This window comes from Pyxicephalus adspersus, chromosome 1 (genome assembly GCF_032062135.1).
Source record: "Pyxicephalus adspersus chromosome 1, UCB_Pads_2.0, whole genome shotgun sequence".
NCBI lineage: Eukaryota > Metazoa > Chordata > Amphibia > Anura > Pyxicephalidae > Pyxicephalus > Pyxicephalus adspersus.
In genome coordinates this window covers 157,050,679-157,070,492 of record NC_092858.1, presented here as the reverse complement: position 1 = coordinate 157,070,492, position 19,814 = coordinate 157,050,679, and the positions used below count along the sequence as shown (strand labels likewise).

At 38.1% G+C, this 19,814-nt stretch overlaps 1 protein-coding gene across 3 annotated transcripts in view; it reads right to left on the bottom strand.

The window, feature by feature from the left end:
* The window catches only part of ROBO1 (roundabout guidance receptor 1), a 649,014-nt gene that overhangs the window by 235,684 nt on the left and 393,516 nt on the right, over positions 1–19,814 (bottom strand). The window contains exon 1 of one of the 3 annotated variants that reach the window (XM_072431972.1): positions 11,988–12,573. The exons of the other annotated variants lie outside the window; for them this stretch is intronic. Within the exon in view, the coding sequence (XP_072288073.1) occupies positions 11,988–12,045 (58 nt within the window). The 5' untranslated portion in view covers positions 12,046–12,573. Of the gene's footprint in view, positions 1–11,987; positions 12,574–19,814 lie in introns of those variants that run through there. 3 annotated transcript variants of the gene reach the window in all.

Here is a 19,814-nt window from a genome sequence, read left to right as displayed (position 1 = left end):
CAAACTGTTCAGGTCCCTTTTTTTGAATTGAGCACCACCAAAGAACCTTTGTGTATCAAACAGTTTGCAGCCATAGTAGGAACAAGCCCTGGAATCAGTAATGACCACAACCAGAAATAATCTGATTTAAACCATTGTGAAATGGATTTGTAATTTGTGATTTAGAACTTATGGCCAAATTTGTAAATATATTCTTCTCTTTCATCCTATAATTTGTACACACGTCAGATAATTCTCGCCCGATATGAACCATTCAGATTGTCTCGGGCGAAAATCCATGTGTACATAGGTCCCCTATCGTCTTTCATGGATCAGTCCTGACAGATACGTCCAGAGGGATCCATGAGAGTCCAACAATGAATGACAGCAATAAAAGTAAAGGGAGGAGAGCACACTGGTGTGCCACTAGCTCGCCCCCCCCCCTCCCCTCTCTATAGAACAGAACAGCAATGTGTTTGTATGTTTGCAATACAAATGTGTACAGCACCCATTTCTTCATCTTTCACTTTTTTGTCACTGGCAATGGTCATGGAAGATTGTTTCCAGCGACAATAATTTAACGTGTGTACGCAGCCTTAGTGTACTAGCACTTCATTGTTATCATTAAGTCCTGACAGGGCATTTTTCCTTACAGTTCTGATTACACAGGTCAACAAGTCATTTTGTATTTAATTTTATCTGCAGACAAGGCCAAGTGACATACCTCCCATAAGACAAGCATGCTCCTTAAATTAGCTTCCGACTGGCTAATATAGGTAGCCATGAATCATGCAACTCTAAAGAAGTTCTAGTAATCCTTTTTTGCAAATAACACCTTGTTACCTCTCCACCCCTACCCTTAATATGTTTGCTTTTGTACATAATTTTAGAGACTCTAGAGGCGATTGTATGTAATTACTAGGAGTTAAATCAGTATATAAGTCCTGCATGAAAGCCAACAAGCTGGGTGTTCCACCATCATAAGCTGACGTGTTCATGGACCACCAGATACAAAGTGAAGCGTGCATGCTTATGCAGCATAGCTCTCTCTAGATGAAAACATAAAAAATTTAGTAAAAGTCTCGATTTTGATTTTCAGTTTTGACTATAGTATTTGTTTAGATCTCTATTTTGTTTTCTATTAGCATAAATAACTAAAAGTAGTATAAAAATAGTCTAGCTTGTTGTTTAAGTAACATAAGTCACACATTGCAGAACAGCTGACTGTTATCTGTTGTGCTGGGCTCCTAATGCAGCACTAAGTAAAGTAAGTGAATATACAGTCATGTATTCCATGTCTGAGTTCATTTCCTCTTCATGTTACACCTCAGCTATGGCAACTTGTACTAATTGGCCTTTACAGGCTTCTTCATTTACACAAGTGTCCCTTCGGACTTGCCTTTCATACTTCATATGGACTAAGGTTTACTGTCCTTATTAACTGGAGATGGCTCCAGCATTACAGATCTAGGCAGCTGGCTTTTATTATCATTAATAGTAATGAAATCTCTTAAGATTCTCATAAATTCCCCATACACAGATACTGTTCACAAAAAGGTTTCATATCAGGGATTCTGATAAAGATGGCTATTTTACGGTGTATGTGTTTATAAAGCAAAACATGATAATTGGATGAACAGATGACCAGATTAGTAGGAAGCTGTTAATTCTTCATCAGATTCGGCCAGTTTAAGGAACCCGATAACATCTAACCATTCCAAGAAATACAAATGTTCAGGGAGATATAAGGGGGAAACTGAAAGAGATTCTTTAATAACATTTTGAAAAAGAATACAATAGCAAAAATCATAAGAACATCTAATTGACACCCACATGTAAAAGGCTTTTGGTCAATTGTTTTTTATTTAATCCTATATTTTTTTTTAAATGCTGGATATTTTTTCTAAATATTTCTAAGTTATTTATAACAGTGCCTTTGTGATTTTTTCATCTGTCAACGCTTTTTGGATTTTCTAACCTATGCAATGGGGATGCTAATCATTATTATTATTAATATTATTATTAATAAACAGGATTTACCTGTTTAGGTATATAGCGCCAACATATTACGCAGCGCTGTACATTAAATAGGGGTTGCAAATGACAGACGAATACAGACGGAGGAGAGGACCCTGCCCCTAAGAGCTTACAATCTAGTAGGTGTGGGAGTTAACACACAATAGGAGGGGATATTCATATGATAAACAGATGACCAACAGAGGGCACATTTATTTGTATGTGAAATAAAAAGATCAGAACATTTATTAATACTACACTAAATGTAGGCTGAAACTGACACATCCACATCCTTGGCTTGAGTCCTGAACGAGCCCAAATCTTGGCTGTTGGCCATAGTCATTGGCCATAGTTGGCTCAGTAGCCGCTAGGATCCCACGCTCAAATCTTGGCCAGGATCCTAACTGCATAGAGTTGTATGTTCTCCTTGTGTTTGCATAGATTTTATCCAAGCACTCTGGATTCCACCCACATTCTGCAGATATACTGGTTAGTTCATTGGCTTCTCTCCATATTGGCCTCATATTGGACTATATTGATGACATATGAACATTGTAGGGACATTAGATACAGTCAATAGAAAGGATATAGTCTCTAAGAACAAATGAGAGTAAGAACACTTCACTGATTATGGACAACAGTAATTAAAGAAAGCCCAAAGAATTTATTTTTATTCCTAGGTACAGAAACTCATTGCAACAAATCAAAATCCAACTTGCAGTGATATCTTCAGCAAATTAATTCTGGTTGATTGGAAAGTTAACAAACAAGGTTGCAAGTCTTATACCATGCCAACTGTGCCCAGTACAATTTATCCTTAACGGAAGAGACTCAGAAGTTGGCTTTGAAAAAACATTAATGCAATTTTGGGATGGCTAAAATGAAATGAAATAAAATACCTTATTAGCACTCTGGGCAGCTGAGTTCCTCATCAGAGCTGCCATTTAGAAGCAGACACAGCCAGACTTGGGCTGAGCTAATACATAGCAACAGTTAATGAAAGATTATGTTGATAGATTAATGACCGAATATTCCCAAAAATATACCAATCAGCACTTCATGCTCAGATTCTTAAATACCTTGGAGATAAGCTGACAAATATTTTTACACATACTCTGGGTGGCTTTGTTTTTCAGTTGACATTTTGACAGGTGGTTTTTGTGAGCTGGATCCCTAATTTCACTAAGAACTTTTAACGCCGGGGACAAGATACTGTTACAAATTAATGAACACTTGGGAAAGATGAGTATGCGTTCATTCTCTACCAACTGTGTATAAAAAGACGCAACAACTGCAAACTCAAAAAAAAAGTATGTGGACATGAAGCCTGTCACATTTTTCTTTTATTGCATTTTATTGCTTTTATTGCAAATTTTCCCATTTCGCATTATAGTGTTAGTCAACATTTTCCTTCCATCTTCTGACGATCAGAGCTAGTGGGCGTTAGATTGCAAACTGAAAAGCTTCTTATATAAAGTATATGTTGAGATTTGTCAGCTAGAAAAGCTACATAAATGCAACACATTGTACCGCTTTCCTGGGTTTAAATGAATTCAAGAATAAAAAATTCTTGAATTCATTTAAATGGGAAATTGTCAATGCAGACAAAATTCAACCAAAATTAGATTTTTCATATCTTGACATGAAATATCTTGACACATCTTTGACATCACCCATGATTCCTGATGCAATTTATTGGCAGATATATGTCCACATTTTAAGGCATCAGATTTTTTGTTTTTACATCCCTTTAGGACATGGCTGATGGGGGTCAAAGCAGGATTGCTATCTGAAATTTCCCATTCTGGGTCCCATTCTAGGTTAACTTCTTTGGCCCCCTCTGCCATGTTTAAAGCTGCGTACACACGTGCAATAATTATCGTTGGAAATGAATGACTAACAACCATTTGTCCGATAATCATTAACAAAAAAAAGTGCACAACAACGCAGATAAATGAGGATTGTCGCTGGAAACGACCATCGGATCTGATTGGGCAACGATTGTTCGCAATCTATTGTGTTCAATGATCATGGATGTTTCTGCAGTACACTTCCTTCTTTACATGTCACTTCTTGCATCATTCAAACTATCGTATCCAGTTTGTGTACATTATTGGTGGATTGAATTTGAAGGATCGTATCGTCACTGCATGTACAGAATTGTGCACAATACGATCGTTCAAAATAATCGTGCATAATCCTTAGTCGTTCATTTTCTAACGACAATTATTGCATGTGTGTACCTAGCTTAAAAGTTTCAGCATTGCAAAAGTTAAGCTCTTGACTTTTGCATGGGTGGCAGCCATGGGTTAAAGTCCTGTACAGACATCAGATAGACATCAGATTACTGACACTGGAAACAATCTTTTGTGGTTGATGAACAAACAAATGCTGTACACACAGCACTGTTCTGTTCTACGGAAAAGTAGGGGGGAGGATAAGAGAGCCTTACCCCGCTATGCTCTCCTCCATAATACTGTACAGTGGTTTTTCCCAATCGGTTCTTCATCAACCCACCATGGAAGATTGATGAATGCACATGGGGGACCAATGTAAACATACCCAAGAAGAATGGTTGTACTTGTCTGGGGTGAAAATCCAGCGTGCAAAGCCTAGACCTAAATAAGAATAACCATTAAAGTACAGAGGTGGCCCTGATGTTCAGAATCAGTTGGATCCCCAGAAATGTTTATTTATTTTATCTATTTGAAAATATGTCTAACTACACAAATGTGGGACTAGTTAATTGTTGTAGTCAGAAAGCACTAGCATGTGTAAGTGATTTGTATCTGTTACCCTATTGTCCTTTATGACCTTTCCAAGATCTATCAAAAAAAAACATATCCATTTTGCACATAGAATGTTTAACCTAATCTTTTATTGAAAACTGTAAGGAGGGTAATGGAGATGGAGGATGCATTGGTACAACTGGCATTCATATTTCCATATCGATGTAACTAGAAAAACTCTATTCTATTTAATTCTGGAATACCATATTTTAACAATAGGCTATATCTGTTCAGGTATTATTTCTACCCCACAAAGAAAATGAAAGGATTTGCACATGTATAGGAATGTCCCTGATCTTTACATAACATGGTTTAGAAAGAATTTTATACACATATACATAAACCATAATCTATGTAAGCAGTAAAAGTACTTGATCCATTGAAAATACAAAATAAATAGATGGCAGGATAAAATGAGAATGTTGACCTTGTTCCAAATAGCACAGCATTCTCTGGATCCACAATACCTGCACCAGAGTCATATCAAATTCCTGAAATCAAGCCCTGCCATGCAACAGTTCCATCTGCACAAGAAAAATGTTTTCCTTACATGTCCTTCAAGCTTGCATATAAATAGATGGCATTGAACAGAGAATAAGCAGTGCAAATGTATATTAAACCCCAAGAGTGCCAGAGGGTCACCAAAGCACATCAACATAAACAAAGTGCTCCTCCAGCCATTTCAGAGTTTTATACTTTACACCAACAGATTATTCTACCAAAATAGAAAAAAAAAATGCTAATCCATATAGCTGCAAAATAACAAATGCATGAGTTTGTCAAAAGCAACATGACTGCTTTATCTAAAGTACCGTAATATGTTACAAAGGCATTTATATGTAAGGACGGATTACAAGTAAATGTAAAAAATGTAACCAAACAAATGAATTAGAACACACATAACATAAAAAATAAAATAATCAGTCCACAATATTATATGGCTGCTGAAATAACACATACAGCAATTTATAATCATTGGCTATATAAAACCTATATATATATACACATATATATATATACATTAAAATAATGGCTGTAAGATGGCTCATTCTTTAAGGAAGGATCCTGCTGATCCTTTTATCACACAAGGCAATGGGCTCTCAGCAGTTTGTAATGATATCAAACGTAGACAAAAAACTTTTTAAACAAAAGTCATGGCATTTTTGCCAAGCTTATTCGTGTCCTGATATAGTGCAAAGTTGTGTTTCCATTCTAAAGAAGAAAAGCACTTATATGGCACTTATTTTCCTAAACCTATAAAATGAATTGGTAGTGACGAAATGTGCCCTATTGATTTTTGGGGAATGAGATTTTTTCTAAGGGTAGGACCATTTTAAGAAATGAAATACCATAAATACATTGTACCCTGAGGAATACATGCGGGTGATTTAATGACGCCTCCATTGTGCTATTAGACTGTAATGAAGCCTGAATTATAAGCAGATGTAGCTGCGGTGCAGGTGGCGGAGTGCTGAGATAATATGGGTTACAGTATAAGCAACCAATTATAAAACCTCTGCTGGTTCAGGCACTACCCCTATGTGTTATGTGGGTTCATCATGACTATTTTTTGGTATTATTCCTCTTTTTGATCATGAAAATACTAGTCTTGGCTGCTGAGCAGATGCAATAGCCTAACAGCAAGGGTGATTTTTGGAGACTCGATTAAGGAAGAGCAAAGCTAAAGTCTAAATATTTTTAATATGGCATCAAGACAGGAATAACCAATTTACAAACCTTTAAATAGTCTATGGAAAAAAGTGCTTCTTTGCCCATTTGACTGCCGATTGTCCAAACCCATGACGCTTATACTGAGCCGCAGCCTCCCAGCCATACCTTAAAGTCTAGACATTTTTTTTTTACTTTTACATTTACATTTACATAGACACTTATCAGGTTATTTTTTGCTGTTTGCACAACACTAGGAAGATTTCTCTTTACTTTCTGAACTGAAAACTCAACAGGAAATATGAGGAAATGTCTTTAAAATTAACATTTTTATCCCAGGGTTGTCCATGGAACTGGTATCCCAACTGGAGGACTTTTTCTTACCTTTTGTTCGGATAACTCAAAATGTTAGGTTTCCCAAAACTTTCTATCATAATGACCAGAAAAACTGGTGGGATTCTCCCCATTGGGTCACAGACAGCACTCAAACTTGACAGGGGGTCTAACACTCCCTTTCTTTATCTACAACTAAACAAAAACTTCCTTTACATACATTTTAATCTTGTTAAAACACAATAAGTTAAAGTGAAAGTCCAATAGAAATGTTCCAAAATGTTGTTTGTCCAATCCTAAAATGCCCAACCACTAATATGGACCCCCTCATTAAAGCCTCTAGGGGCCAATGATATCACATGATTCACTGGGCCTGATTTACTGAAAAATATGCACATTCTTAGAATTGATTGACAAGGCTGAACATTCTAACTACATTTCCATAGTATTTATTACACGTGCAGAGTAAATATGTCTAATGCCTTAACAAATGTGGTTTACTAAGCAGAACTCACTCCAGCGCCCAAACATTTGCCAGCTAAGTGCTGGCGTACCTAAAATAAAGATGAGATTTTTCAAATGTTTTCACATCTTACATCTGTTAGCTATTTTCCATGTGCTTTTCATGTAGTTAAAATAAAAGTGCAGACTCAGACCACTACAGAAGTGCAGACTGTGGCCATATTTAAAGAATTCAGCTGCAATAAAGTGAAAGTCTTTTCCTGACATTCAATAATTGTTGTTTCATATAAATGATCCTTTTTGGTGACAGTTTTAGAAAAGATCGCAGTATAGTCAGGCTTCTTTGCTACTGCAACCCCTATTTAATGTACAGCGCTGACTAATATGTTGGCGCTAAATAAATGTTTATTATTATTATTATTAATAATAATAATAATAATAATAATGTTAATAATAATACTTTCAGGTAGTCTTTTATGTGCTATTGAAAGGGAAGATGTGAGAAAATGAGCAAAAGATTGAATTCCCCATTATCAATCAGTTGTTTAGTGTTCTGGGGTGCCCAACAATTTTGTAGGACAACTTTAATGACACTGGGGTAGCAGGGAGGCTCAAAGGCTCCATCTGCACAGCTGGGGTCCCAGGTTCCTATAGGAGGGTCCATCAACATAGTTTTCTCTGTGTTTGGTTGGGTTTCCTCTGGGCACACCAAAAAGGTTACTTTTCTTCCCCCAAAATTGGCCTTAGACTGTTTTATTGACATAATATTAATAATAAACTGTATTTATAAAGCACCAACATAATATGCAGCGTCAGACAGATAACAACAATGGCACAGGCCGAGGAGGGAACCTTACCTGAAAGAGCCATATGACTATTGTGGGGACATTAGATTGAGAGATCCTCTTAGGGACAGTTAGTTCCAAGACATGAACTTTGCAAAGTGATACATAATATGTGTTATATAAATACAAAATAATAAGCAACAAAAATCCAGCATCTGTATGGACCTTAAAACCTTCAGTATAGGTTTGTTTACAAAGCACAAATTACTGCATGAAAAGTCTGTGCTTTAGGCTCTTCAAAATACAAGAAGCCAATGTTTGATTCATCTCACCACTGCCTACCCAAAACTGATAAAGTCCTCCCACAACTCAAGTTAAATAAACTTAGACCTCCTGATAACATTCAGCAGCCAGTTACCTAAACTCAAACACTACCTAATGGCTCCTAAGTCCCTTATCTCCTCTCTAATCTTTCCTTCCTCCATACATCATCCTGACAATTGTCTCTAAACATGCAAATAAAGTTTAACACAGAGAGTGATCCAAATCTTCTAAAGCTAATCTACTACAATAAATTAGGCAGAGTACAAAAGTAGGAAAAGGTTATTTATTTCTCCCAGGTTAGTTAATTACACATTCCAGCAGGAAAAGAGAAAAGTTCAGTCCTGGGTGTCACAATTGGGATCTTTCACTGGCGGGGAGCCACATATATACTCAAATGAAAAGTGCAGAGAACACCAATAAAATGGTATTGTTGATAATTGTGCTGCACATCTGCCATTGTTGGTAATTGACTAAAAATAAGAGTGCTAATTAGAGAGAAAAGAAATGCATTATACAGTCCGATTTCACCTTTTACATTTCCTACCAATCTTTGCATTCTTTATTTTCTCAAAAATATTTAAGTTCCTAACCCTTTTTACTTTTTCCCCAATTTGCTCTGCCCTCTTTGCCCTTACGACGTATCATTGCTGTGTACACGGGGCTCTTTTGTGTATTGGCTATAGGAGGTACCCCACTAATCTGCTTCTTGCTGCAGGCCATGCAGGGTGCAGCTAAAAAGTGCCTTGGGTGCCCTTCAGACAAATTTTTTTCAAGATTTTTGCTTTGTTCTCTTTGGGCCTCTGTACTTCATTATGATGAGTTTTAAAATAAAGTCATCTAACCTAAAAGTTCTTTTTCAGTTTTGGAAAGAATGATTAGGTTAGAACTTAAGTCAGGTTTTACTTCTATCTAGAGCTCAGTAAAAGAAATCTGACTTCCTGAGTGATAATTTTTTTACTAGAAAGGAAGAAAAGGAATCTCTCCAATGGAGCCTCTAATGGCCATAAAACCTGGACAAGAGTTCTAATCTTTCCTCACTTTATCCAAAACTATAACAAAAAAGTTTTGGATCCTGAGTGTAAAAACACTGCTACTATAACTGGCTAAATCAATGTTTATACTATCTGTCCACACTCCCTTGTCTATCAGATATGAGAGAATGATGCTGCATTATGAATGCCCAGTGCTGTAATCCCACAATGTTTCCAGGCACTGGGAGCTGAAAGGAGAAATGTTTGGGGCAAAGGGACAGCAAGAATGGGAAAGAGAAAGAAGGGCAAGAGAGGTAAAGAGAGAGAGAGAGGGAAGAAGAAATGATTGACATTGTGTAAAGTAACTTCTTCATTCTTGAACTGAGATTGCTATCAGGATACACTTCAAACCTCAATGCACGATTCCTGTTACACTTAACTGCTGGACCTCCATGCCAGTTCTCTGATTATATTTTCTTACCTTTGTAATCTTTTTTTTTTTTTAAAGTGTCGCCCTCTGATTTCACTAAAGCATGAAAACGTGCTTTTCTTACATTCTCCCACTGGATGTACCAAGCCAAATTCTTAAATGTTTAAGTTCAGAAAACAAGATAGGGATTTGTATTGTCAGCCACTATTCAACCAAAGAGATATTATATATCTGGAATGCACCCTCTTTATTTTCATAGGTTTCTAACTAGTTCTTTTTAAAGTATTATCCCTTTCTGAAGTTTTAAGCTTTGGGGTGGAGGGCGGTTTCCCGTTGGCTCTCTTTAATGTGCTCTAATTACAACCTCCATCAAGCACTGCAGGAAAATAGCTTGTTGCTTACAACTTTGTCCCTCAGCTGCAGGAATGACAGTATAACGCATCCAGGTTTGTCATGCCAAGTTTGCTTTACACAAGGCTCCAAAGAGATTCAAGTTCTCCATAATGGTCGCTCTGCGTGGTCAGGAGAAGAGCCAACGGCTTCACATGACCCAACCCGATCTTTTGTAATTAGAAGACTAATTTCTAACATCTGTAAGAGAAAAAGCTCATTTGACCTAACAACACAAATATTTCAGTTCAGCTAAAGTCATACCAGCCTTTCTTTTTTTAAACTGATTATCACTGAATTCAATAGGACTTAACAAGAGTGTTACAATCCAAATTTTAGTTCATATGGGATAGCTATGGGTTAGTGGACTTTTCACATCCATAAATAAGTCTCACATCGTATGGTTACTTTTGGCCTTCTTGGCAAGAACTTGTTACCTAGCGGAGGAGGATGGAGAACAATACAACAATACAACAGCCATGAAGTGGGATTTCATTAGCAGTTCTCTGACCAAAGTCTTAAGTAGGTAATTAGGGTTGATTACAGGATTATGACACTAACATGAATGCCCCAAGGAATGTGATACACTGAACATCCAAAAACATGTTAACTGGAGAAGTCTAAAGGATTTATAAAGGTGGTGCAAAGCCTCACCCTTTCTTGTGTGAACTTAAGGTGTACCTGTTGCCTAAGTATAATACAGGGAGTCATAATGGCCAGAAAATGGTGGCAAGAAGATATATCTCCAGTCCAATATAGGGTGTTGTGATACCAAATGAATGGGCATTGGGCTGATTAACCTCAATCCTCCTTTTTTTCTAAGAAGTTAGTAAAAGTTCATCACAGTTGGAAATAATTTGCAAGGATACTCCAATGAATGTCCACCGATAGCTGTGTACCACCATATCCTCCACCTCTCATATTTATAAATTTTCTATATAACTTCTATAACTTCTTTCTATATAACTTTCTATATAACTTCTTATTCTTTATAATCATATATTGTGCACAATACAAAAGTGATTATTTCTTTTTGATCAAATTGATCAAGCTGCCACCAAGAAGTAATTAGGTTACTTCACATCTTATCATTCCTTTTTGTGCTTCAAAAAGTTTTGTCATCTACTTATACATCTGCGATTGTACATCAATAGTATTCAAACATTAAATCTCCATTTGCAGAGCCAGTATTTCGAATAATGCTGCCATCCTACAGCCAGATGTTAGATTTACCCCAGAAATAAAGTATTCCAAAGTCTCAGGACTACTTTGGAACTTGTTTTAAAGTCAGCAATAGCTTCAGCCAGCCAAGTGGCCACACAGAATCCTGCAGAGCTATTAGAAGATGTCAGCTGTCAATAACTAGAACAACCAATTCCAAGTTCAATAACTTTGCTTCTACTGCAGAGGTGAATACATTCCCCAAGTGCACAGATATGAAGGGGTTAACTTTTTCCATGTACATTTATTCAAGACATTGAAAGCCTTTAAATCGATACCATTTACTCTCATGCATCCAAACTTTGCAAATTGGGAAAGAAGGACACCTTTTAACCCCCTAAAATATTTATGCAAATGCAGCACTATTACCATGCAGCAAATCACATACATGAACCATGAAGAATGAATGGCATGCTAAATAATAAGTTAAAGCTGTTTAGTAGTGTTTACAATTACCAGATGCAATGATTGAAAGGTTGAGTGTAAAGAATAGTGAAATAAAAACACAAAGCTGAGATTGGACCTAAGATATGGACATTTGGGTAAGACAGGGTGTATGGTTCTATAAGGGACCTGGAAAGATTTGCAGACTTGCTGTGCACACACCCTCTCTTCTTACCTGATGCGATCCATACAATTCCACAGAGCAGACAAAAGTGCACAAACTCCCCAATCATGGTTGTCTCATGCCACCGACAGCCCCAAGATAATGGAATCCAATCCCCAGGTAATGAAAACACCAAATTCTTGCAAGCCCAAAGTAAATCCAGCCAAGCTTAATATAAGCGATCAGGTTTTAAATCCCAGAGCCAAGAAGGTGACTAAGGATTGTCCAGATCCTCCAGGGTGCAGCAGGTCCCCCAGTCACCAAGCAAGGACTCCTTAGAAAACTCCAGGCTGATGTGTGCTGGGACCAGTTTAACTCCCCAAAAATAATACTCCTTTAGGATGTCTGCAAGCAACCCACCTAGGCTTGCCAAAATGCTATGTTATCCCTGGGAGATCGCACATCCATCTCCAAAGGCAGATAGAAAATGAACTTTTTGGAAGATCCTTGTGGACAGGAAGGCAGGAGTTGGCGATGGGTGCTAGGGATCCTGATTCCTCCAAGGTCTTTTACTCTTCTTCTTGTGATGGGGAGTTGCTGTGAAGTTTGCAGCCTCCTGATTCTCCCTCCTGCCTCCTGCTCAGACCGGAGCTGATCCCCATTTCATTCTAAACAGGCGATGCATGCAGCAACTCTGCTTAAAGGGGCCGCCTACACTTCTGCTCTTTTGTTGTTTGTTACACATGCAAACCTTCACATCCTCCAATCAGGCTCTCTGCTGCCATCTGCTGCCCTCACCAGGGCTTGATTCTTCTTTTACATTACTGAGAATTCTGCACCATTCCCACTATTACTTTAGTATTTTTTTATATTACAATGAATAGTAAGTCTTTATATTTTTTATTGGCATGATATTTTGGTTTAAAGGTGTGATGACAACTTAAAATAATAGATACAATATAACAACTTTGTGATATGTTTAAAACCACTTTTCTAAGTTTATTATCATAACACTGTATCTATTTACATGTCACTACACATGTCCCATGGCCACCCGCATGTGCAGATAAATACAAATATACACAATCAGCTTTCAAGGTCCTGAAGGGCCTGATTTATAATTGCAGAAAGAGCAAAAATAACAAAATGAAGTAAACTGCATGGAAGAAAATAAAATCAGCTTTTGCTGCAATTTAGTTTTAATTTAAAATTTTAGTCTGATGGCCACCATCATTCCCAGGTTGACCTATACACACCCTATTCAGAAATTTTTGGGTCTTATATTAGCAAAACTTTCTGGGCTCTCCTACCCAGTTTAAAAAAGTTCCAGCATTGCAAAAGTTAGGCTCTTCTGATCAGGACCAGGCACAGAATTATCCCCCCTGGTGGTGGCACTGCCCAGACTGTGATTGGACAGTAACAAGAGCAGTAGAGGACTGATGAGCTCATCTCTCTGACACATTCTCCTGTTTTCAGACTCTTTCTGATTTACTCTTTTTACTGTTTCTCCTACCCACATTCCAGCTTTGCTGTTCATGGACTAGGACTAATGTATTGATGACTACAGGGCTCCATTTATTTTATAATTTACCCAGTGTTTTAGTGCATTTCAATCCTTGGTGATTTGCAATTATTCAAAAGCAGAAATGACATATAGGGTCTGATTTATTAAAGCTTTCCAAAACTTTCATCAGTGAAGCTGGGTGATAAAGCAAACCAGGAATAGATTTCTACAAAGTCATTTGCTATTTGCTAGCAAATGTTTTCAATCCTGGACCCGGTGCATTCCAGGTTTTCTGGATCACCCAGCTTCACTGATGAAATCATATCCTCATAATGTAGTCTATAAATAGCAATAACATTTATTTTTGCTTATCTGAGACATGTTGTTACTACAAATAAAAGGGTCCCCAGCAAAGATTTTTTTTAGTGCCCTTCTATATTACTCCTCCTTGTGGTGACCCTCTCAGCCAGGAATCATAGTGCAGCCACCATGATCCCCCTTTCCCCTATGCAGAGTAATGCAGCAATGGGGGATTAAAAGAATATTACGTCCCCGGGGGCTTCTCAAGTCATAAGAATGTCATTAATATTAATATAGGATTTATATAGCGCCAACATAATATGCAGCGCTGTACATTAAATAGCTGTTGCAAATGACAGACAGATACAGATAATGACACAGGAGGAGGGGAGGACCTTACCCGAAGAGCTTACAATCTATGAGGTGGGTTAAGTAGCACACAATATTGTGATGTGAGGTTCAACCATATAAATAAAAGCTTAGCACACTGAGTACACTTCTTTTGTGTGATATAGTTTCCCCCAGTCTCCATACTGTCACTTTTATATATACGGAATACTATCATTACAAGTTTTTACCCCATATATTCACTAGAATACATTTTAAAGCACCATGTATACCAATCACTCATTTCACTTTATTTTTCACATTCTTGCAAGTTGCATCTAGGTAATGCTGATCTTCCGCTGCCATTTTGCAATCATTTCATGTCTTTTGTGGCATTTTCAGGTCAGGCTACCAGATGGAGATAACAGTGGATCATGCCTTTGTTGTAATAAAGTAGCGAGATGACAATGAAAAATCAGAACTAAGAGACAAGGACAAAGTGTTGTCACCCTATTACTTAAGGTGCCAGAACCATGACTCTAATGGCAGGATCACTGGGTAATACATATATATATTTCTTTATGTATTTGCAGTAACTTTCTGCATTGTCACCAATGTTTTATCCATGGACACTCATCTTGTTTGATCTGCTCCGTGATCTAAGAGTATGTTCCGATTTATTAAAGCTCTCCAAGGCTGGAGAGGATACACTTTTATCAGTGAAGCTGGGTGATCCAGCAAACCTGGAATGGATTTCCTAAAAGTCATTTGCTAGCAAATGTTTTGAATTATAGACCAGATCCATTCCAGGTTGCTGGATCACCCAGCTTCAGCCTTTAATAAATCAGGCACAATATTCTGATTTGCATTGGGAATAGCAGTTTCCGTGCAGCTCCTGGCGACTGACCAGTTGCTCAGCCACTTGCACCCCTGTGCCACCCTGAACCAACATTTGCACATTATATAGCAGGCATCAGCGGGCTCTCCTGAACTGCTCACTGACACCCCTATTCATTGTCTATGGGCTGAAGAATTAGTTCAGGGTTGTGAAGAAGCACCAACTGCACTGCAACCTCACCGCCAGTCTGAGCATAGTATAGGAAGATCCATGCACCCCACATCTGGACTGTATCCTAGAATTCTCATTTCTCATAGTCATTCACCCTGTGTCCCTAACTGCCAGATTTGTATAACTTCAACAAAAGATGCAAATGTTGGGCTTCATATTTTTTTTATACCAAATCCCCTAAAATCCCAACATTGGGAATCAGAATAATTGATTTATTCTCAGAGTCAGAATAAGGGATCCATGGGATCATTGCTCAGTCACATGACTAACACTTTATATACAATCGCTTTCCCTGAGCTGAATTTATTTCAGTGAGAATTCATACACTGCAGATTTGAGGCAGCTGATTGATCATAATTTAAGGCTCCGGCATCACAACCTTATATCAGAATAAAATAGATATTTCTTGTAATTGCAGGAGATTTGGGGGCAGTTTTTTGAGAAATGAGAGCAATGTGATAGCCCAATGTACCCAATACCCAAGGACAGTTGTAGGTTTGTCCTTGGAGATTTGATGTCCTTGGTTTTCATTATTGTCCCATTGCTCTATAATATCCTTTCTTTTTCTGCAAGCCGAGTTGTTTTTTTCAGAATCAAAGTGTCTGTACAAATAATGTGACAGTGCTTTGAACTACAGCGTCAGCACAGAAAAGCTTGCAGGCGATACACTGACCCTCATCTTGGAGGAATTGCATTGTCTCAGCTATAAATGGATACAGAATTTCTTCTATCAACCACAGATGATCAATCTGCAGTGTGTTTAAAATGGAACTTTCAGTTTTAAATACCTAAATACATATCCATACCCAGGTGCATCAAAACATAAGTGTGCAAAGTCTGTTTGCGTCTTTAGAGAGCAGCAAAATGTGTCTGCTGCCAGGACCCAGCAGAGACCCTATTGCTTTGTGTGTGAAAACAGTGGTCACTCTGCAGAGTTCCAACAAGCTCCTTTCTCAAGCAGGGCTAGAGGAGCATTAGATGTGGATTGCTGAGCCAAAGGTAGCATGCCGGACCTCTACAAAGTGACCTCTGCTTCCACACAGAGAACAAGGGTTCTATTCCACACAATTCATGTATGGGACATGCTACTCTACTCAAAATGTGGTTGCTTTCCAATGAAAAAAAAAACTGTAGGCCTTTAAATACATTTCATTTAATATGTTGCATGTTGTTAATCTACAAAGTGAACTCCCACCCTCTCCCACCCTCTGAACTCTCTTCCACACAGAGAGCAAGGGCCCTCCTCTGCACAATGCTGGTAGGGAACAGGCTTCTCTAATATGGAACTGGCTGATTTTTCTAGTGAACAGGACCTCTGCTAAGTGACCACTGCTTCCACACAGAGAGCAAGGGCCCTCCTCTACACTATGCTGGTAGGGGACAGGTTTTTCTATTAAGGAACAGGCTGCTTTTTATAGAAAACAGGACCTCTACAAAGTGACCACTGCTTTCACACAGAGAGCAAGGGTCCTTCCATATGTTCCATATCACCATGCTGGCAGAGGACAGGTTTTTCTATTAAGAATGTGACTGCTTTTCATGGAAAGTGAACGGTAAGCCTTTGAATACCATTTGGGATGTTGCATGTTGGACCTCTACAAAGTGACCACTGCTTCCACCTAGAGAGCAAAGGTCCTTCTGTACATCATGCCGACAGAGAATCGGCTTTTCTACTAGAATGTGGTTGCCTTTTAAAGAAAACAAACTGTAAGACCTCCTTTGTTCCAATGCACTTGAATGTATATTAAAACTTCACTTGTTCACTTGAAATCTGGAATTTGCTTTCCTGACCTCACATACTACATACATGTGAGAGTCAGGCAACAGACCGGCATCAACTGTGACCTTTGACCAGAAATAACGGAACTTTGCTAGCAATTAGCATGGCTGTGTTTCATAAATGCCCCCCTACTGTAATGACAAGTAGACCAATCCATATTCATTTGCCTGGATTCACGAGTTGCCTAATTCTCTGCAGACCAACAAATCTGCATGCAACTTAAAATTAAAAACTTGCGGTTGGCCAACAAATAAATGGGATTTGCTGAATCTGCCAGATACAGGGACATCTTGCTCATCTTCACTTGAAGTTTTGAGATGGAGTCCTACGTCTCGCCTAGTTGTTGCCTTAGGGTCTGTGACCTCGGACCATCCAAATACTGCACATTCAATTTAAAATGTTACGGTGATTAAACACAGCTCGCTCCAAGATTTGTTTATTGATTGATTTATGGTGACAAATTGTTTGCCAATAAAACAAAGAATGAAAAATTTGATAAATCACCAAGGCAGGGAAGGGATTGAGGCTGGGCCTGGAGATGAACCGCAAGAAAAGGGCTCTTTATTGTTTTGTGAATCTGGAAAGCAGAATTATTTATCATTGCTTTCTGTACAATATAATATCCGTATCTGTAGTGCAATGGAAGTGGTACAGTTCTCCATTCTGCTAGCTCCTAATATCAAGGTATTTCCCTTCCTAAAATACTCATGTGGCAGTCAACTGCATCAGGCTAATGTTCTTTACTGCAACCATCAGACACTCCAATCAAACCAAATAAAACTACACTTTGTGATCCTGGTACTGACTACAAGTTATCAGTTACACTCAATGGTTTCATTCTGTAACTGATCTAATGGTCGTAGCTTCTTGATGGAGATTGGAGATTTTGCAAAATCTGCAATGTCTGTGCAGAAGCAAAAGTCTCATCCAGACAGCAAGGGGCTATGGAAATCAATGAGAATGGATTTGCTCTGTATAGTGATTTTGTTGTTGGTGAGTTTGTCACCAGTAAGTGTGAAATGACCCTTTAAATGCATGCAGGGAACATGACCTGTCTGACGGGGGTTAGTGTTGCCTCTAGGCTGTCCTTAATGCTCTTTTGTTGGCAAACCTGTGATCTAGGAATTCCATTTGTTTACTGATTTGTACTGCAAAGGAAGAGTTCCCAATCACAGCCACTCCTACATATCAAAATACCCAATGTCTACATACAGGATTTCTAATATACAGCTTAATATATAGATACATATCTGCCAAAACATATTGGTAATTGGTATTAGTCAAAGCTAAGTAGCAACGTATTGTTTTTTTAGGATGATCAATTAATTATTTACTTTGTGTATTCATTATTGTACTCTTTGGTCTATACTATTATTTTATTATTGGATACAAATCATATTGTCAATTTATATAGATGTATGTTTTTGACTATCTACTACCAGTAATCCTACAATCACTTTATTACTATATGTGAATGTTGTACTGATTAGCATATGTGTATTATCTCTACATACAGTAACTGTATGTGATCCCTAAAGTCCCCTGAAGAAGCCAATAAGGGCAAAAAGTGTCGGGACAGTATCACTCAAGCGCTCCAAATCATAGGATCATCATTGTATAGAGCATCAGTCACCCATCCATTCTATCATTACACCATCTGTGTGGAAGGCTGGGACAATATCGCCTGTAACTCTATCATGATTACAATTTCAATTTTATAAATTGTATGTTATATAACTGAAATATAACTTACTCATAATATATATGTATATTATGCCAAAAAAACACTGCCTTCTGTTTTTTCTTTTTTTTGTTATCTGCATATAGTATCCAATGGATACATATTTTTTCTTATGTCAGGCAGCACCGTGGCTCAGTGGTTAGCATTTTGGCCTGTGCAGTGCTAGGTTCCAGGTTGGAATCTCAGTAAGGACACTATCTGCATGGAGTTTGTATGTTCTCCTTGCGTTTGCATGGGTTTCCTCCAGGTACTCTGATTTCCTCCCTCATCCCAAAAACATTAAGTTAGATTAATTGGCTTCCCTCTAAATTGACCTTAGAATGTGGTGATGACATATGACTATGGTAGGGACATTAGATTGTGAGCCTTTTTGAGGGAGAGCTAGTGACATGACTATGGACCTTGTACAGCGCTGTGTAATATGTCAGCGCTATATAAATACTGTGTAGTAATAATAATGTCTACATATCTATTGTAATAAAATATCAGTACTATGCTCAATGGAGCAGCTTCATCACAGCCACCAATCACACTAATCTAATCTAATTAGTTATACATAAAACACAGAATGTTACACAGCAGAACCTGTATTTCAGTGTTTCTCAACCAGGGTTCCTCCAGAGGTTGCTGGGGCTTCCTTGAGCAATGAGCACTTTGTGCCTCACAGGTCAGTTTAGGTGTCTTCAATTCTAATTTTGGCTATCTATAAGGGTGACATTCTTCACACTTACCACCACACCAATGTACTGGTGTCTGTGAATATAGTAATTAAAGCAGGAGCTCCCCTAAATGTTATATCAAAGATCCCCATGGTGAAAAGTCTGAAAAAGGCTGCTTTAGAGTGACATGTCATGAGGAAAGTATGGGGGCTGCTATGCTTGGCCTGCAACTGAAAATGCTAGTTGCTGTATTTTTTACTTTGATATAAAACAAGCATCCAGAGCCAGAATTCTGTATCTGTGGTTAAAATCTGATATGTGTACAACAGTTTCCCCGAGTTAATTATTCAATCTGCCCTTGTGGATTGATAAACAACCACTGTGCCTTCCAATGGTAGAGAGCACACGAGGGTGCTGCTCATCCTCTCCCCTCTCCATAGAACAGCACATTCATCTGTTACTGGAAAGTGATCACAAAAGAATGATCACAGCATGGAAACTGGTGGAGATGTGAGAAAC